We start from the raw sequence: 21,490 nt of genomic DNA, 5'->3' as shown, positions 1-21,490 counted from the left end.
AAGGAGATGAGGGAATGCCGCCGCCAAATTTCACTTTGCCGGACTTGACTCACTTCACGGACTTGACTAATACCTGTGGTGCAGTTCCTGCGCTTAACACCTTGTCCTCTGCTTCCCCTTACAGGCTGCAGCTAACTAGGGATTTTTATATCCCTAGCAGTAACATCCAGCTGGTGTCTGTCGACCTCCAACATCCGGGTCGCTGGAGGAAACTAGGACATTGCAGGTGGACTGTCATCGGTGACACTAAGCACACGCCGCGAGACGTGCATATCATCCCCGGTCTGGTCACTACCGACCGGGATCGTTTCGCGGTAGGGCTGTACTGTGTCCGACCCCCACTTCTCCTTCCCAAGGGACAGGTTATCGCCCAGGCCATCCCCGTGCCCGATCAAGACCACTGGAGCAGCGGAGCGGAGAAGACATCGCCTCCGTCGGTGGCCTGGGCGCAGCTCGTGGGGAGGGAGAAGCCCCGCCTGACATGCCAGCTTTCGTTGGGCGGGGATCGGAAGGTCGTTAGGGGTCTTTTGGACACGGGTGCAGATGTGACGATCATTCCCTCTCGGGAGTGGCCGTCGCATTGGGACTTGCAAAGTGCAGCGGGCACGATTTCTGGTGTCGGGGGTCTACAATTGGCCAAACAATCGAAGAGCGTTGTCAAAATTAAGGGGCCCGACGGGCAATTGGCTTCAGTGCGCCCGTTCGTTTTAGATTACAGCGAGCCTCTCTGGGGGAGAGATCTGCTAGCCCAGTGGGGAGCCAGAATTGACCTGCCCAAGGCTCCCCAGGTTTTTCGGGCAGTGGCCACTGATGAGCGCCGGACTTGGAAGCTGGATTGGCTTTCTGATAGACCAGTACAAGTCCAACAGTGGCCACTTAATAAACAGAAATTGAAGGCGCTCAACGAGCTCGTGCAGGAGCAGCTACTTAAGGGCAACATCGAGGAGTCCATGTCTCCATGGAACTCCCCTGTTTTTGTCATCAAGAAGCCCAATAAAGATAAGTGGCGGCTCCTGACCGACCTCCGCCAAATTAACGATTTAATTGTTGACATGGGATCTCTCCAACCAGGGATGCCCTCCCCAGCAATGCTCCCCCAAAATTGGAATTTGGCAGTAATTGACATAAAAGACTGTTTCTTCCAAATTCCCCTTCACCCGGACGATGCTCCGCGCTTTGCTTTCACGGTTCCGTCTATCAACCGTGAGTCCCCGGCCAAGCGCTATCATTGGCGGGTATTGCCACAGGGCATGAAGAACAGCCCTGTGATCTGCCAATGGTACGTCGCTTCGCTGCTGTCACCTTTACGTACAGCCCTCGGGGATGCCGTCATCATTTATCACTATATGGACGACATCCTCGTGTGTGCGGCCGACCACAGTCTACTTGCCCATGCGCTTGACCTGACAACCAATGCGTTGGTTGCTGCAGGGTTTGAGCTCCAGCAGGATAAGATTCAGCGGATGCCACCTTGGAAGTACCTGGGCCTCCAAATCACAAAGCGGACCATTGTTCCGCAAAAATTGGCTATTCGGACGAAAGTCCAGACCCTAGCAGATGTCCATCAACTGTGTGGGTCTTTAAATTGGGTGAGACCCTGGCTAGGCATTCCCACCGAAGACCTAGCCCCCCTTTTCAATTTGTTGAAAGGGGGAGAGGGGCTTAGTTCCCCTAGGACTCTCACCCCAGAGGCGGAGGTGGCTCTGGAGAAGGTGCAAAAAATTATTTCGGCCAGGCAGGCCCATCGGTACCATCCGGGCCTGCCATTCAAATTTATTATACTGGGAAAGCTGCCACACCTCCATGGCATGATCCATCAGTGGGACCAAGATCTGAAGGACCAGGGTCTGGGTGACCCCCTCTTAATCATAGAGTGGGTGTTCCTCAGCCACCACAGGTCCAAAAGGATGACACGGCCACAAGAGTTGGTAGCCGAACTGATCCTCAAGGCAAGATCGAGGATCAGGGAGCTGGCAGGATGTGACTTTGCATGTATTCACATTCCAATTAAATTGGAAGCGGGCCAATTAAAATTAAAGACCTTTGAAGAACTGTTGCAGACTAATGAATATCTACAGTTTGCGTTGGACAGCTACACTGGGCGCGTCGCAGTTGATCGGCCGGCCCACAAATTGTTTAATTCGGAATTCAAATTATCTCTAACTAAGGTCCAAAGTAGGGAACCACTGGATGCCGTGACTGTTTTTACTGACGCATCTGGAGCATCCCACAAGTCGGTTATGACTTGGAAGGATCCTCAGACTCAGCAGTGGGAGACCGATGTTGTTACTGTGGAGGGCTCTCCACAGGTTGCTGAGTTAGATGCAGTCGTCAGGGCCTTCCAGAGGTTTCCTGGACCTTTCAATCTGGTTACAGATTCTGCGTACGTCGCAGGTGTAGTGTCTCGAGCAGAACATGCAGTTCTTCAAGAGGTCACCAACAAAAGGTTATTCGAATTATTAAACAGGCTCGTCGAGTTGGTCTCCCACCGCGAGCACCCATTTTATGTGATGCATGTGAGGTCACACACTGACCTGCCCGGGTTCATCGCGGAGGGCAACCGCCGTGCCGACTCCTTGGCCGCGGCTGCCGTTACGCAGGGCCCGCTCCCAGATGTGTTCGGCCAGGCTAAGATCAGCCACCAGCTCTTCCACCAAAATGCGCCCGGCCTGGTTCGGCAGTTCAATCTGACGCAGGACCAGGCCAAGGCGATTGTGGCCACATGTCCCCAATGCCAGCAACATCAGATGCCCACCGTGGTCTCGGGAGCTAATCCCCGAGGCCTGGCGAGCTGCGAGGTGTGGCAGACGGACGTAACACATGTTCCATCTTTTGGCCGGCTGTGTTACGTCCACGTCTCGGTAGACACCTTCTCCGGTGCCATCTACGCTTCTGCCCACACAGGAGAAAAGGCAGCGGATGTTCAGAAGCATCTGCTTCAGGCATTCGCTGTCTTGGGCATCCCTAGGGCCCTAAAAACTGATAATGGCCCTGCGTATGTTTCCAAGGAGCTGCGGAGCTTCCTGCAGCAATGGGGAATAGTCCATAAGACCGGCATCCCCTATTCCCCGACAGGCCAAGCCATGGTGGAGAGGGCCCACCAGAGCCTTAAGAAGACCCTGTCCCGCCAACAACCGGCGATGAAGGTGGAGACCCCCCACGTCCGGCTGTCGAGAGCTTTGTATACCCTCAACTTCCTTAATTGCTCTTTCGACAGCCAAAATCCTCCAGTGGTCCGGCACTTCGGCAGCCACCAGCAGCTGCAGCCTAAAGTCAGGCCTCCGGTTCTGGTTAAGGATCCGGAGACCTGGCGGACGGAGGGCCCCTTCGACTTGGTGACCTGGGGGAGGGGATACGCTTGCGTGTCTACCCCCTCAGGTCCCAAGTGGGTTCCATCTAAGTGGGTAAGGCCCTTCGTCCCGAAGCAGGGGACAAAAGCAGGGACTGTGCCACAAGTCCGGCAGGCGTGTTGGCGGCGGCGGAGGAGGCAAAACCATCCACTACCATCTGCTCCTCCAGACCTTCCCTCCGTGGAGGAAGAGCCTTCCCCTCCAGCCTCTCCTCCACCAATGGACCTCCTCCTTCATGTCTCCTCCTGTTCTCCCCCACTCCCGGATATGTCACCCAGTATGTTTTATTTAAGTTGGCTTTTCGGGGAGGAACCATTCTTATGAGTTCGATGTACTTTTACTGTTTTGTATCATTTCAGTAACATCTCCCCAATGGCCCCCGCTGCAACACCGCTGGCCCCAAACCCCGGCAAGGGTTGGGGCCTGAGCGGGTGGGCCACTTCCATTATTGAAAGTATTATTAAAATTGTTTTGAGTTTGATTGTCCTTTCAGTTTTCGTTATGGTGATCCGCGGTCTGGTCCAGAGACTGATATCCAGGGCCACTTCTCCCAGCGTTAATCATGCGACAGTGCCCAAAGAAGAGCACATCGAGCTGGGGGACCTCTCCTCGGAGGCCGAAGAAGCCGCAGATGAGGAGGGGTCGACCGTGCCGCCCGTCGAACATCTATGGGCGGACGAGCCCCAGCTCGAAGAAGACGAAGACTGGCCGGACCAGCCGCGGGTCCTTGAAGTTTAAGTTTATATGGACTTTTGCGTTCTTTCATTTTATTTGTTAAGAAATGGGGAGATGTTGTGGTGTGTTGTTAAGTTTCCCCAATTATTCCCCTATTTTATGTATTCTCCCCCTAGTTTCTGCAAAATGGTTCCTCCCTCCCCTGGTTTTCCCGCCACTGCCTACCTACAGTTGATTTCCATGGTAACCCCCTTCCCCCTCAACTGCCAATCTCCCTTTGTTATATAATCTCCCCTCCCCTGTACGCCTTATATGTAAGTTTTTCCTCCTCCCTGGGCCCAGTCAATCACCCCCCACTCCTCCCAGATTTCCAGAATCTTCTCCTCTCTGGGGGTTGTGGTTGGCTGCGGTCCCGGGGCTCCTCCTTTATGTTGTATTGATTGGTTGGTTACTTATGTCAGTTATGTTTGTATCCTTCCCGGATTGGCTAGTTGGGCTCCCCTCCTCTCTCCACCCCTTCGTTTTAAAACTGCACCTCTCCCTCCACTCCCGGCCTCACGCTGGTTGGCGCCCTCCCTTCCTGCCCCTGCCATCGGACGATCAATAAATCGGAGTTAGCCCCCAGCCTGTGGTCACCTCGTCTTTCGTTCCTCTGCGCTTCCGTCCGCTCCGCGCATCCAGCCCAGCCTGAGGCCTGAGACGCCAAAGGGGGCTGGCTTTGCATGCGCCGGGGGTGTCGGCCACCTCCATCCACAGCTTCAGCTAGCCGGACATTTGGGCCAAATACGCCCTCGCGCAAGAGAATCCCTGGATTATTTGTTGTTTTTCCTTTATTTCTCATTTCATCTGCTTTCCAACAAAGTCCAATATTCTCAAGTTCTTCAGGCCTCATTAGTAAAGTCTGTTTGAGACTGCAATTTGCCTTTTCATAGGAAAGATACTGTTTTCAGTTAAGTAGATGTTTGTTCATCACACTCATTAACATATTAAAAGTACAGACATACTGTGCCATGTTCAGAAAGAATATTCTATTTCAGTTGTTACATAAGCCTATCTTCATTCCAGTAAAATGATTTTTCAAATCATTTTTTTTTACAAGTTTTATTACATGTCATTTGTGTACTTTACCCAAATACATAAACTCATCCACTCCCACTGCAAGGCATATTGTGGTACTAGACCAGGCATATTTTGGAATTCTTTCCCAAACAGAGGCTCACATTGATTATAGATTGTACCATTTTAAGGTAAGACTCAGTGTTTCCTGTGTAGTTTGGAAACAGGAAGTCCTCACTTTAAAGGCAGTTCTGTGAGGAACTGGAATAGCAGCAGGCAATTTCTGCCAAATATTGTAATTGCAGTGAATTAGTCAGTAAAGAGAAAGAAGTTTAATCAGGACTCTGATGCCCTTTTGAAAGTATCTTTCCATAAAGGTAAATTCAGGAATTAGGATTATTCTTTTTTTAAGCATAATGAAATTAAGGAACCAGGTCAAAGGAAGCCAGATAGTTCTTGCCACTTGACAGATAGTTCTTGCCACAGAAGTTCCTCATGTCCCACATCTGGGCTGATCACAAAGAAATCTTTTCATTAAACCTGTCTTTTGAAAATCTGCATGAGAAAGTATTTACTCATATACAGTAATGTAATCTGGCATGAAATGGCAGAAATAAAAATACAAACAGAAAGGGAAATTTAGATAATTTCATTAACTTCTATTTGTGCTGTTTATTTTAATAAGACTAAAGAGAAACCATAAACTTCTTTCATTTTTCTTAACTACAATGGAAGTATGACCAAATAGATTAACTACCTATATTTAAAGATCCACTTTTGGACATATTGAATATATCAGAGCAATATACACAGGCAGGCACCAGAGTCACCCTGGATTTTAATATTATTGCTGAAATAAATTACTTCATAAATTATGCTTGGCCTACATGTATTTGCAGTTTATCAAAAGATACAAGGCAGCAAGCATTAGAAGAATTAAAAACATTTTTCAAATACTGCAGAGAAGACACTGTGCATGGTCTCCCTCAATATACAGTCCTTGCAACTGTCCCTGACACTGAGATCATGCTGTAAATGAAGAGATGTTCGATCTCCTTATTTTATGTCCTTATAAAAGCCAAGATGACATCTATTCCATCTGACAGCTACAATATGAGTATTTCAGCATTATTATTATCATTAGCAGTATTATTTTTTTGTTTCAAAACAGTTTTGCTAAACAGACATATTAAAAAAAGTTATTCTGTCATTCAACAGAAAGTTCTGGAATAGGTGTGAATTTTAAACAACCATGGATCAAATATATTTCTCAGGGCATGAAATTAAAAAAGACATTGTTCCTCATTTCTGGAGTAGTGAGCTTATTGTTTTTGTTAAAGATTGATATTGTGAAAAAGAAAAATTGTAAATAATCTCCATTTTTCCATTTCCAAAAAGGTAAAAAGAATTTGTGTATTTCTTTTTCAAAGACTTCTTTTCTTTGTCAAGCTAAGTAAATCCTGACCTGCTGTTGTATGGAAACATGGTTTTTCACAGTGTCCACACTTCAGCACAGATTCTTCAGCAGCTGAGGTACAGAAAGGGGCTTTTCTTGTCATCCTACTCTGAATACCCCCCTAGGATTCATCCGTAAATTACAGGAGCTTTGGTGAAAACTCCATAATTAAAGATACAACTGATTTTACAAGGCTGATTTTAGCACTCCTATTATCCCAATTTTATGCACTACTGCATATGGGTGAAAAAAGGAGAATGTTATACCCACAATTCATTATAACCTGGTGGGTATGATATAATATGTGACTTAGAAATGAAACAGAATTTCTAAACATACAGGTAGTGGTGCAGGTGGCTGTGGAAACTTCTGCAGCACCAATTGCTGGCCCCACTCTTGCCTCAGATATGGCTGCTTTTTAAAATCTACCTTCGAGCTTCACACTGTGAAAATGTCATATCAACAGTTTTCCAAAGGGGAAGATCAGCATGATCTCATGCTTGGAGAAATTCCAACTCATATTTTCAAGACATCCCTTTTACTCAGTGTTGACACTGGCACAATTTGCAAATACAAGTAACAGTTTATCCACAAGCATAGGTCCCATTGGCAATGCTTTTCAAAAAAACATAGTTTAGAATTTAAAAAAACTTTAAAACAACTAAGTATCACATAGCTGCAACAAAAAATACATTTTCAAAATTGCTACCCGCTCTTCAGTGAAATAATTGAGCTCGAATTTTACAATGAATGCATACACAACATTAACTATATTTCATCTAGAAAGAAAAGCCCAATTTGCAGAAGTTGGGCAAGCAGTGACCCCATTTCATTTCAGGAAAAAAACAAACCAAAATGCTCAAGGTTATTATGTTTCTTCTTTAGTTTTCTTCTATTAGTTAAAAATTGATCACAGACATTTCCTATACATTTAGCTGTATTTTTCACCATTAATAATTCAACTTACGGAATATGCAAGGAACGCATTTATTTTTATTCCTCACATATGCACAGGAAACCAGAAATAAAAATTGAAGGGGTTTATTATATTGAGTTAAATACTTCAGTTGTTTCTTCAGTTTGACACAATGCACAATTCATCGATAGGATGAATAACAATGCTCTTTTTCCAAATTATTGCACCACAACACTCAACCAACTCAAGCAGAAAGAGAAAGTTTAACCAAATTCAAATATGTGGAAATTGCATTCTATGAAGAGGGAGAGGACTATGGACTCTGCCCTTTGCAAAGTAACAGAGGGATTTCAGTGATCAAAAGTAGCCATAAGTTGAGTCTTACACTTCTGCTGAAAGATACCTTGGCCAGACAGTAAAACTGAAATACTGCACCCAAGTGTCTGTTTATGGAGTGCGCAAACAGGAGGCAGGAATCTGTTTTACAGCTAAACCCAGATGATTAAGTTATGTATTTTTCCATGTAAGTAAAACTGATTCAACTACAGTAGGAATCACATAATTCTTTTGGTGTAAATATAACTTTTAGCAGCATAAGATGGGATTTGGCAATATTCTTGTAGGTGAAAGCACTTGATACTGCAGAAGTCTGAAAATACCATTTGTTTTTGCAATGAATAACAAGCATAGGATTTGTCATCATGATAATAATGAGATTTTGTCTAAAAGTAACAATCCCAACTAAACCATGGTATCAGAATTCAAAAATGTGGTTTCAACAGCTGTGAAACATATCACAAAAACTACTTACAGTGACTTCTGCAGTCTGCCTCAGAAGTGCTGTAGGAAACAACTGTAACTGTTTACAAAGCTGATGATATTTCAAGAAAACCTAATTTTTTTTAAAAAATAAAACATACCAACTGACAGAAATGAATAACAAATCATAAACATTATAATTTTGAACAGAATGCTTCTTATGAAATACAAAATATGTGCAAACCATTAATTCTGCTTTCATTACAGCCAGCTTGGGGAAGAAATGCAGATTGCTCTAGAAAAAATATGTTCCCTGTCGTAAAGTAAACGGAATACTCACATCATTTCACACTTACAGAAAATCTTCCTGCCAAAGAGGAAGATGAAGATTATCATAAAGCTCCTTATAGGCATCATCTAACTTAGCCTAATCACATCCCTGCAAGGTGTGTTAGCCGTTATGCTGCTCTCTGCACACATAGTCCAACAAGAATAAATAGGTTTACACTTCAAGAGCTCCCAGTGATGTGGTGACTTGTTGGAAAGCCACCCTGGAGTTCCAACTCCCTTAGCTCTGCCTGCACAGCTGGATCATCCAGATCGTATATTGTGTAGAATCTACCCAAGTGCAGGAACATAAGAAGTATGAAGCAGCCCAGATGTTCTGAAAATTCCATCAAGGCTTTCATTAATAAGAGCTAATGATACAGATGGTCTCTAAGGAGTGAATTAATGTAGACCTGCCTTTCTTTCTCCTTCTATGACCAATGGACTGTGAAAGTAGGACATGAGCTTTATTTTTGCTTTTTCCTTTTTGATCTATTCTGTTCCCTTATCACTTTACATCCACTTATTTTTCTTCCTTTTTTAAAATATACAGATATTCTGGTTGCTATTTCTGAAGGTATTTATAGATATCAGGAATGTAAATCATAGTGGGAATCATCAAGCAGTAGGCATTTAAGCCTTTTCAGTTTCTCTAGCAATCTTCAACTTTCAAATGCCCCAAGAAGCCACCTCACAAATCTCTATTTTAAGCCTGAATACACGACACTTTCTAAACTTCCACATGCACACAGTGAATAGAAAGCAATTGCCTGAGCCTTTTGTAAAACAAGGTGATATACCTTAATGGACATACCCTGTTCTTTTATGTTTAAACCAAAGAAATTAGAGCATTTTCTGAAGTTTCCCTTTCACTTAAGTATACCCAAAGGAAATGGTATCACACAAAATACACAAAAGCCTCTGTCAGCCTTTACCAAAACCACATGGTTTTAGACTTGAGTAAGATAGAAGGCAAAGTGACTTGTGGAATAAAGAAGCTACACTGAGCAATGAAATATATATATTTAGGTGCAATCATAACTAAATCACAGCTAGCAGAAGCAAAAATGGTCTGCAGAAAGACCAGATCTCAGGACATCAGGAGAGTCAAGATGCCTCTGCAAAATAGCTCTGAAAATTCCTGTAGATCTGAATAACTGACTTGGACATCCTCCCAGGAATCTTTCTGGTGGAAATGATCCCCACGAAACTTCGTAAGGGATGCTCAGCATTAAAAGTCCAATCTAAAGCTTTTGACTGGATTCCCTCTAAGGTTCAACACTCAACATTACAGTCTCTTGCCCTATCCTCTCACTGATCCTAAGTGCAAAGATTTCTTGTAGGGTCTGGACAGGGATGAATAACTACAGATGCTTTCCATACACAAATAAAACCATACAGAAAGGACTCTGTTTTCTACCCAAAATACATGCCTCCACAGCTAAACCTGACCAAAGGCTAAAATGGAAGCAGCTGACAATAAATCAGAACTGGTCTCCCACCCAAGTAATGTGAAAAAGACACGTATGACTTTCTGAGCCTTTAAAAGTACTTCTAAGCTGTAACATATTTTTGCTGCAATAATAAAAAGTCAAGCTGCCCAAATAATTGAACTCCAGTAGTTCCATGGTAATTTTGCTCTAAGAGGGATCATCTCTTCCAAGTACTTCTCCAAACCTCCGTAGCATATTGCTGACTTTTACTCTCACTATATATTAGACTGAAAGGATAATTTCCAGAACTTTATTTTAGCTCAGAGCAGTATTCCACAGCCATTAGCTTTTTACCCATTTAGAATTATCCTCCCTTTCAATTTTTGGGAACTCAATAGTGTTCTGAATTTAACACCCAAAGAGTTAAGCCTGCCTATATTAACCACCTAGCAGCACAACCTCAAAGTAGCACACTAGGGATCAAAAGTAATCAGCACTATACGAGATCAGCCATTTTAGTAATTTTCCTATTTAGTCATTTTACCTTTTTCTTTGCCCTGTGGTTGCTTTTGAATGATATCTTAGTTATTTCCACCTCACACCTTTGGATTATGTGTCAATTTGGTCAGTGTGCTGCACACACCAAAGTGAGAGCATTTGTATCTGTGGTAGCATATTTGAAATGCACATTAGGAAACACCTAATAGTGTATACTCACACATCCCAGTTTGCCAGTAAGGCTCAAACCTGTGCTCTGTGGTGTTCATGCCAATTTTACTGGAAGGTAAACATTGAAGCATCAAGCAATTATGTGACTTAAGCAAAGCCACTTGGGAGTTCTGTAACAAAATGGGACCAAATTTAAACACCCTATGGTATCCAAGTGCTAGGGAATGTCCCATAGCATCCATGTGCTAGGGATAACACAGCACTGACAGGACACTCAGGCTTTTCTGGACCGGCAGCTGCAAACAGTGGGATAGTCCACAGCATCTCACACAGCACCAGATACTTTTGTTTTGCAGACTTGTGCGTAAAGTGAGGAGCATACTTCTAAGAGCCATGATTGATTCCTACAACCCCTAAACGAACCTTTTTTTTTATTAAATAGGCAACACTTTTTCCAAATTTAAGACAATAAGATAATCTTTTATAATTCGCACAGTGATTAACTTAAGACTTCCTTGTTTTCAATCTTCTAGAAATGAAAGTGGACTGAGAAATAGCCTTTTCTGGTCACCACAATATAAGAGCCAAACTGAAGTGTTCAGAGGCGTATTTTTGGCAGCAGAAAATTTTCAATTATATCTCCTGCAACTTTATGCATTTCAAATACTTGTCTCCCTTCTGTTGAATTTCTAATAGATATTGCACAACTTTGGCTCCATGTCCAGAATCCTTGTGCCAAATTAGACTCTGAAGGAATCTCATGTTTAGCTGATAAAGATGATTATGTAAACAAAAATTGCTTGTTTTTCCACTTACACTTCTGTAATTCAGACAAATCAAAGCAAATCACAGAAACCAATGGCCAAATGAAAATAAGAAATCACATATATTTTAATTATTTGTGAAATCCTCTTTGGTCAGCTCTGTTTAATGTAGGACCCATTGATCATACCATGGTATTGTCTTTATTTCAAACATCTGAGCAGTTTAGAAACTACTTACAGCATGGGTTCCAATCAGAACCTAACTGTTCAACTGAGAGTTTCATATATTTTTGGAGCATCCCCCCTGCCTGAGTGTGTTAAAGGTAGCCTTCATAGAACACAACAATTTATTTCAATGCCATGGAACCACTTTAACTGACTTCTAGTCCTTGGCAGTCTTTGTTCCACCAGCTACCACCAATAGATCAATCTTTACTTTTCATGACAGAGCATGTTTCATTTTGGAATTTTCCTCTCCAGAATTTTTTATTTATTTCAAATTCTTGCAGCAGCTACACTTAAAACATCCTAGTGTGTTTAGGTAATTTGTAAACTCAGCTGTCTTCCTTAGTAAGACAAGTGCCAATTGTGTTGTATCTTTCATATTTCTATTACAGCAATTCTATCTTAATTAACAATAAAATACATAAGCTAAGTTGTGCAGTCTTCACTATAATATTCACAGGATGCTCATGGCATTGCATCGTTACTGCACACAAGAAATATCTTGCAGGATTCCTGCCTACCAATATAAAACCAGTTTTCAAGATTTAAGTGTGTAATAAATTAGAAAATATTTCTCATAAGAGTAAATGTCTTCTGCAGCATAGCACTAATTCACTCTTGAAGAATAACATTTTCTCCTGTGAGGCAGGATGTATATTATTCAGAGGAAAACAAAAGAGAAAAGGAAGCAGCATATCTTTACCCTCCGCACGTCTTTGCCGAATGTTTCGCTGTAGCTGGTGCCCAGTATTTCAAATTGGACATAGGGGTTGGCTCCATCTTCTCTGAACTCCATAACACCAGTCAGCCCAGTTATATGGCCCTAAGGAAGTAAGTTTGAGAAATTTCAGAAGACATTTGCCTTCATAAACACTCCTCTGCATAAAATGTGTGCCAAACATGTTAAAATCATGTTTACAGTGAACTTAAATGTGGCCCTTGCATGTTCTTCAGTAGCTCAAACCCAGCACTAGACAAAAGATTTCAGTTTTTCATTTTTTTTGAGAAAAATACTTTAGCACTGACACAGCCAGTGTTTATGGCCATCAGGTCACTACTGTCCACAGAAACAGACCCCAAAGAAAAAGAGAAGGGCCTTAGTGGACTGTGAGACAACAGCTCTCCCAGTGTAACTGAGGGCAGCAGGCTCAGTTCTTGCTTAAGTACCAAGGCATGAACTCCAAGCCCAAAACAACAGGGATACCTGCTGTGCTCCCTAGAGATGCATGAAGGAAAGACAAAATTGCAACTCTGAAACTATCACAGAGTTTGATTCTGGCTTCGTCGCAAAGCTTGAAGCGACATCGAAGTTCAAATTAATTTAGCAACAAAGGATAGCATCATTAGGACTTGTCAGAATGATCAAATTGCATCATTTTACAGAAGAAAAATTATTTAATCAACATATATTTGGGAACAGGGAGTTTCTTCTGAACAACTGCAAAAGTTAGAACAAAAAGTTGTTCTTCTGAACAACTGCAAAAGTAAAATATTATGGTTTTTTCTACTATTACTTGTGATCAAGTAACTTTTATACAAGAAGTTGCCATGTGTCTGTAAAGCCACAGGTCTGTCCACATTTGAGTATTTCAGCATTGTGCAAGACAGTGCAACTGTTAGTGACACCTTAGCCAAATCAGATCCTTCTTGCTTTGCTCTGGATACAGTACACAAGAAGATCCTTACTAATTCTCAGCTAACTTACAAAGCTATCTGAGCTGTCAACAATAGAACATAATTCTTAAACCTCCTCATTGGTTTTCCCTCCTGCCCACTTCAAGCCCCTTAAGTTATCCTTTTGCAAAAATGCATGAATCAGTGCCCATGACTACTCCCGATCCTACTTCCTGCACAGGAGGCAGCTAGAGAACAGAAGCAGAACACACACCACTGGACCCACACTGCACTGTGTGTAACTTGTTTATCATAAATCATTTGCTTGTTTAATAGCTGTAGATTGTCCTTGGTTGTTGTAGATCACTTGCTTGTAATACATCAAAGACAAGTTAAATGCAAGTTAAAACCTTCAAATGCTCAAATGGACATGAAGCAACTCATTCAATTGCTCACAAAATGGTGGTTTGTCTTTTCTCACCTTCTTAATAGTCTCTAGCATGGATCTTCCTCCATTCCAGGGTTTGGTGGATTTCCTCATGCAGTTCAGACTTGCCATGCTGTGCCATTTCCTGTCCTCCAGTTTTCTGTGGAAAGCATTGGCCAGCATGAGCACACTGTCATACAGGTACAGGTTGGAAACCTGCAAACAATAATAAGAATGAGCTTCTTTTTTTTATGCGAGCAGCTTCCAAAGAAATTATAAAAACCAGCAGAGAAAACAAAAGAAGGCATAAGTAAGAACTAAAAGCTGGGTATGTTTGACATGTTCAACACCAAAGCATTTGAGACAAATGTCTGTGCTCCTGAGTCCCTCTGTCCAAGGGATTCTGGCACACGGGCACCGCCTGAGCGTTACTGCAATGCAGTGCTGTAAAGAGACATCACACTCCACATATAAACTCAAACTACAGAGGGAGTACAGCTATCTATCAACGAGAGACAAGTATTGCTACTTTTTCAGCCCTTTCAGCAAGGAGGGAAAGACAGGATGGAATTAAGTTCTTGGGGGTTTTATTCATTGAGTAACTAGTAATTTCTGGAACAGCAAAATCCAATACACACACAACTCTTTAGAATAGAAGGAAGAGAAATGACAGTATTATTTTGGTCTTAGCATCTCTTTCCACCAAATATGCATGAGATTGGTTATGTGCTTCTTTCTCTGGAGCTACTGAATTTAGCCTTCTTAGTCTTCAATTCACATGAGAGAAGCAGAAATAAGCAATTGATGACAAAGACTCCAGAAAGAGCAGAATACCACACTAGTAACACTGAGCTACGTATTTAATTTTTCAAACCAAGCAATACATGATTAGATCTTTTGACAGACAGTGGTATCCAGCTCAGATGGTAAAACTTTAGTAGAGGAAGTTGGCTGAGACAACACTAACGCTAATAATAATAGTAATAATATTTCTTCTACCTATAGGCTTTAATCATAATAATCATTACTTTGCCATTTATCTCCTGGATTTTCTAGTCCACCTTAGAAAGTAATGCCTAGAGACCAGTAAAGAGTTGCAGGTGGAAGTTAATTCAGCTGCATACTTCTTATAAATATGACACTTTAGGTGTCCCAATAAAAGTGACACTATGAAAGCTTAAACATTTATTACTGTTGAATCACTGGGTGCAAGTAAACTTCTGATGTCTGTAAGATGCTAATCTTCAGAAACAAAATGTTTCATGTTCCATAATCTGGAGTTTGATGGAAATTGAAAACCTAGGCACTTTGAAATATCTTCCAGTATAAGTAAATCTGAACAGAAGATATCTAAGCAAAAATTAATTTTGAAAGAATCAAAACACAAAGAAAAAAAAGATATTGCAATACACACTTATTTAAGTGACTGAGCATAAAAAGGGATCTTAACATGAAAACAATGCAAAGCCTAAGAGATACTATCAGGGAGAATCTCTCTCATCTGGCATTGCCATTTTTTTCCCCTTCCTTTATTTCCAGCCTTGCTGAACAAGCACTCCACATTGCCTTTATTTGCTATTTTATCCACATGAATCTTTTCTTTTTAGAATATTTCCTGAAGTAGCTATATGTAATACTTCCTCTGGTTTTAAGAAAAGTAATTAAGGAGTTGATAGGAGTCCCAGCAACTAAGTTTCTTCAGTTCAATTGCATCTGTTTCCCTATTCTGTAGGTATTTCCAAACAACTTTCAAATAAAACAACCAAGCAAATCCCTATTATTCAGGAGGGCACTTTTCTTCTGGGTTAAGCAACTCTTCACAGAAAAAAAAACCCAAACAAATCTCAAATCCCACAAGATACACCACCCCAAACCACAAAATCCAATTTCTTAGAAATAAGTTTTAAATACATAAGGAAAAATGCCATTTATTTTAAGTCTTCACAATCCTCTTTGCTCCCAATTGAATTTGGTTTTGCAGACTCACTTTGAACTGACAACAAATTGTCTGCTGCCTTGGAACACCCACAGATCAGAAATGCCTTGTATGTTCTCCGTTTGGCACTGTTCTTTTGCAGTTCTGGAAAACTGCAGCCTCATTCCCAAAAACAGCGCTTGGTTTGCTAGCAGAGAGCTCCAAGGCAAAATACAGGATGCACTTGGGTACACTGCTTTCTGCTTTGCATGTGCTTGGAGAAGACACCAAAGCTCTGCACATGTGACTGACAAAGCTTGGGAGAGTTGTACTGAGGATCTCAGCCTGCACAACCTGGCACCCAACTCAAATTACCTCCTGCTGCAGAGCAAAACAAAACAATTCTGTGTTTACCAACCCAATCCTCAGTGTTCAGCTAGATCTTTAATGGACTTTGCATCACTACTGTTCCATTAATTTCTTTTGAAAGAATGCTATGAACTGAGAGATAGCAAGCTGGGGTCTGCACAAGAGGAGTCTCCACTACATTTATCCTTATTCTACATCAGGAGATCTGTACCAAGGCAGAAGAAAATGCTGCAGAGAATACACCAGAGTACTTTTTTTGCCATGGAAAGAATTCTGCATGTTCTGTAGTATTATCCACTGCTATTTTGTCACTCTGGTTCTCTTCTGCTGAAAGCCTCATATCCCAAATATGAGTAAATTATGCTTTTTAATCAGCAAAATTCCTTCCATCATATAATCATACTCTATTTACTCCAATGAAAATGACATGCATGCATAACTACATTTTACTCATTACTCACTGAAGAGGCAATATCTATGGAAGAGTAAGTTGCATCTTACTCACACAATCAACACTTCTATTTTAGAACAGAAAATATGCAAGCTAGGAAAAAACAGCATCAAAATTTCCACAATTAAGGCTGGATCTCTAATAGTAAAAAAAAAAACCAAAACCACAAGCATTCTGGCCTGATCTCACAGTAAATTCAGGGCTCTAATAATTTTCTTTATTACATTCAAATACAGCCAAATATCTGCATATGTCATAAATCATATTTGCAATATGAGTTTCCTGTAACCTCCAGAATATGCTGTGAAAAGAAAAAGGATTCAGCAGACATGGCCTGTATGCCCTTGTTACTGCACCTGCAGACATACTTTAATTTTCAGTGAACTTTCAAGTTCCCTGTGAGTATGGATTTGACCACTGAAAGGGAATTTTTGAGATACCCAAGGGTTCAGCTGTACTCTGATTCCACCAGTACTGTCAGAGGCATGAGAAAATAGTTAATTTTAAAAATTAATCTTCGGGTAGCATTCAGAATTGGTAGCAAAGCAAGAGAGAAGTGAAACAAGGCAACATACTTGGCTACTTTGGGTTTTCAAAGCTCAGGAGCATTTTTTAATTCCCTTATTAGGATATTCATAGGGGAACACAGGAAGAAAGGACATGTCTTTCTGAAGTGATTTCCCTTAATAGAATAAAAATTCCTAGACTAGAACAAAGTACTTGATTTTGGTCATGTTTGGAGAAAATGACAGTAATTTTTAGTTCTTCTTTCTCTCCATTGCTGACAGTGTAAGAGCTGGAGGTATTGAAATGGTTTTTGATCTGCTGTAAGAATGATGGTGACTGCTTCACCAATATGTTAAAGAATATATCCTGTACATGAATAATTTTAGGCATGTTCTGGTTTATCTTCTGGAAATGATTCCATACTTTATGAAGCTCTTTTTTGCACTGAAGAAATAAATCCACCATACACTAGTAGAGCCAGCAGAAATTTTCAAGAATGGAAATCTATCACAGTATTAAATGTCATTTCATAGAAGTTTTTATGTGAATTTCATGAGAGTTTCCAGAATGATTTTACTTTCAAAGTTATGTATGAAGAAAGCTCTTAGCTCCTTCAGAGGGACTAATCACAGACAAGTGCTCTTCTGAGAAGGCCAGCAAGCCACAAAGGCTGACCCCAACTCCTGAGTGGCCAGCAGAGCCAGGAATCCAGCCAGAGCTGAGCTGGAAGGCAAGCTGACACTGAGATGCCACTACTTCAAAAACTCATTCCCAAGCTGGGCATCTGTACCCTACTGCTGCCAAAACTGCTCTGTGAGTGGCCACAGCAGTCAGCTCCAAGGATGACGCAGATGGAAGAGGAGTTCAGAGCAAGTGCAGCCTTCCAGAAATGCCTGCTGCCTGAGGAGGGAGATCATGGTGACTGCTATGCACACCCCAGCATGCCCTAAACCTGTGTGTCAACTTCCACAGCTCAAGTACTGCCCTGTGCAGTTGCACATTTGTGTCTCTAATGACAGAGTGCATCTTAGCACTTATATTTATTCAAGCTTTCTGTCAGTAAGGCATCTAACTACTGTGTTACTTAGTGTTTTGTCCATTCTACTTTTAAATATCTCAATGAGCTTTCCAAAGACTTCTTTGAAAGACTGCACTCTCAGAATCTCTTTTTAATTTTTTAATTGATAAGCAGCTCTTCTTTCCTTTTAAATTTTCTCCTATTTTTACACAGTTACACATATCCCAATACTCTTTCCTTTTTACAGGTTCTAGTCTCTGAATGCTCACTGTCCTTCAGCTATTTATTGTGGGCGTTTATCATTATGAGTGTTTTCTTTGCCAGTATGTTTTGTAACAATGCGTCAGCAATAACACAAGGCCTGGATTACCCTGTAATGCTCAAGTTTGTTAGCTGGAGGCATTGGCTTCACTCACTAAACATCTCAGGAATTTGGCACAGCTAACACTAACTATGCAAGGAAAGTCTAGTAGGAGTGCCTTGATAAAGAGAACTGAACATAACCAAGAGTCAAACAGAAGGACAAGAGGTAAATGCTGGAATTGCAAAGCAGCGTAAAAGATTATAATTTTATCCTACCTCATTTATAAATAAATATAGGTACAAATTAGGTTTCAGAGGTGATAACACATGAAAAATTGAGGTACTGATGCTTTCTTTGAGCCACTATTGTCTGCTTCCTGATTGAGCAGCGAACAAAAATTCAATGAAATAATTATGTAAATTGAGAAATTCAGCAGTCAAAAGAGGCAGAGAGGAAAAGATCATTGCAGAGCCTACCTGGGGTTTTAACCTCCAGTGTGATCACAAAATCCTCCATGGCCACAGGACACCCACAGTGCTTTGGGGTTTTTAATGAACTCCTCTGATAACACACCTTCCAGAAAACACACGTCATTGGGCTTCAGGGAGAGATTTGTGCTGGGCAATGGGCAGTAAAGTCAGTTCAAGGATACTTTACATTCACATTGTACTCAGAAACAATTTCACTGTGACTGAACATCTGGCCAAAAATCCAAATTAAACTTTGCTAAAGAGACTAGCAAATGAAGGTTTGCATTGAAAGAAAAGGAAAAATGTGGCTCATCAATCCTTTATGGGAGAAAGTGAATGCTTTTTTAGGTTTAATCAATATTTACTGCCCCTCAGTAGCACACTACAGTTGTGTAATAGTAGCAATGTTAACAAGCCAAATGAGAATAAAGCCATTTAGTTGGACAAAACTGCAGGATCAGGCCCTTAAGTTTAGGCACTCAAACACATCCTAAAAAATAACTTTACTTACAGTAGTTATATTGCAGTGACTCTTGGACAGAAAATAGATCAGAAATAAAAACCCAGCTTTGAAGGAGCAACTGCTAAGAGATGCCTACGTAGATATCTGATGGACACATCACTGAGGAATGAAATTCTTTTTCAAGGAGAAGATCAGATCTTTCAATGAATATCCTCCCACACTTCTCAATGTCTCCTCAAATATGTCCAAGCAATGCCAGGAATAGTTCTTCAGTAGAGAGGCTGAACTCTCAGTCAGGAATAACATCATTAATTTTGTGACACAGTATACTGGAGTTTTCTTTTTGCCTTTTCAATCGTACTATGTACTTTGGATCATGCTAAATGATTTCAGATACACTGTGTCCCTGTAATATATTTTAAAAGCTTTAGAATCTTACGTGGATTGAACTCATCAACTACATAAACAGTAAGCAAGGGCAAAAAAAAAAACTAATGTGAATTACATTTCTAAAGAGAAATCTTTCTTAAAAAAAATCTGATTTTGAATTTATGAATGCATTGTGACTAAACTGATGAAAGAAAAAAAATACCTTCACCAAAAATCGAGTTTGTAGAGTGCCATCAAAACTAATACTTCAAGAGAAATATTTTGGAAAGGAGCAAATTAGACAGCAAAAGATTTTCAAATTGAGTCTGTAAGAACATTCCTGAAATAATCTATAAAGTTTAATAGCAACTAGACCACTATGTACTATTCAAGTGCCATGTGAGGATACATATTAGGCCTGGCTGGAACTATACATCCTGAAGTGTTTCAGTGCTTTCTCTCCAGATGAGGCAATACTGACAACACTGTTGGCTCAAACCACAGGACACCAAAGGCCAATGGAGGAAAGCAAGTCCTAAACTGTGTCTTTTCTGTTTAGCAAAAGTAAAAGATGTACACAAAAAATCCTACCTGAAGAATAAGACAGTGAGAAATGCAGTTCTCTGAAGTCAAATAAAAAGATCAAGACAGGAAACTTTATAAAGCTTTTTCTCCACTTGAAGCAGAAACCCAGATGAGTATATTAAATGTGCAAGAAATAAGGGCATGAGCAAAATTTTGACAAGTGGGTTGATGGAATAAGATTGGATTTCCACAAAGCATTCAGAACAGATGAGTTTTTGGATGAGCTTGCAGAACAGCCTGATCTTTAAAAGGCTTGTCAGAATGCCAAACCGGGACGATCACCCACTGAAAAACAACCTTCCAGGATATGGTACTAAAGACACAGAGAACAAAATCGTTCCAAAAAGATTTTCATTAATTTAGTCAGAACAAAGTTAATAATCCATGACGTAAATGTTTCTTTCTTCACTAGCTTGTTAAGAGTGCTAAATTCTCCCCTAGAAAACACTACAGCTAGAGGTTGACAGAGATTAGCTTATTCTTCTTCAAAGTCATTAAATAAATAATTAACCAACAATAGCTGGTAAGTTACCTTGACAACAAGCAATTATTAATATGAGACTGCCCAAGGGAGAATGAGGCAGGGATTTCCAAACTGTGGTGTTAATCAAAGTACTTCAAAGCAACACAAAGACTCGGTGCTGGCAGGCGGTCACTGCCCCTGGTGGATTCATGCAGCCTGACATGGAGCTTGGAGCTCCTGCAGCCTCTGGCAACAGGGGTAATTCAGTGATGTACTTCTGAACAGCAAAAGGTCACCACTATTTTTTTAAGCAGGAAAAGGGAAACAGAAAATTGCAAGTAGCTGAATTACAGGACCATTAATAACATGTCAATCACACTCAAATTAATATGAGCTGTATGTCCACAACGTGTTACATAAGATATTTTGGCAAAACCTATGAAAAATAAATGTAGCTATGGAACACTTCAAGTATAACTGCACATGACAAAAGCATCCTGTATTCAATCTATAGACACTTAAAAATATACTGGGGACAGCTAATTTGGACAGCTCTCACACGTGCCCTCTGTCTTTCATGCCAATGCAATTGAACATGAAAGTTACAGAATCAGCTGCCAAAAACATTTTACCTCTGCACTTCTTTATCTCTCTTGTTTTTGAGTTCATAGAGAAGGAACCAGTTGGCAAAGCACAACATTACCATTCCATTCTCTCAAAGACAGTTTCTAAGGTAGTATAAAATTTCTGGAAGACAGAAGCTGATAGGGTTTTGTTTCCAAAAATCCACATCTGGAAATCAGCAGGATGAGGGTCCTTATCTAAAGATCCTTATCAATTAAATTCAGTAACAGGACATGAGGCTGATGGTGTTAGCAAACCACCTCCCAGTTACCAGTTTGCAA

At 41.0% G+C, this 21,490-nt stretch overlaps 1 protein-coding gene across 6 annotated transcripts in view; it reads right to left on the bottom strand.

The window, feature by feature from the left end:
- Positions 1 to 21,490, bottom strand: part of GRID1 (glutamate ionotropic receptor delta type subunit 1) — a 489,017-nt gene that overhangs the window by 88,215 nt on the left and 379,312 nt on the right. For all 6 annotated transcript variants that reach the window (XM_063164000.1, XM_063163995.1, XM_063163994.1 and 3 more), the window contains 2 exons: positions 13,726 to 13,887; positions 12,334 to 12,453 (listed from right to left, as the gene is read on the bottom strand). In XM_063164000.1, coding sequence (XP_063020070.1) covers positions 12,334 to 12,453; positions 13,726 to 13,887 — 282 coding nt within the window. The remainder of the gene's footprint in view (positions 1 to 12,333; positions 12,454 to 13,725; positions 13,888 to 21,490) is intronic.

The sequence above is a fragment of the Melospiza melodia genome, chromosome 9, assembly GCF_035770615.1.
Source record: "Melospiza melodia melodia isolate bMelMel2 chromosome 9, bMelMel2.pri, whole genome shotgun sequence".
In the NCBI taxonomy this organism is placed as follows: domain Eukaryota; kingdom Metazoa; phylum Chordata; class Aves; order Passeriformes; family Passerellidae; genus Melospiza; species Melospiza melodia.
Note: the sequence above shows the minus strand (reverse complement) of the source record. Positions and strands in the feature narration are given on the sequence as shown.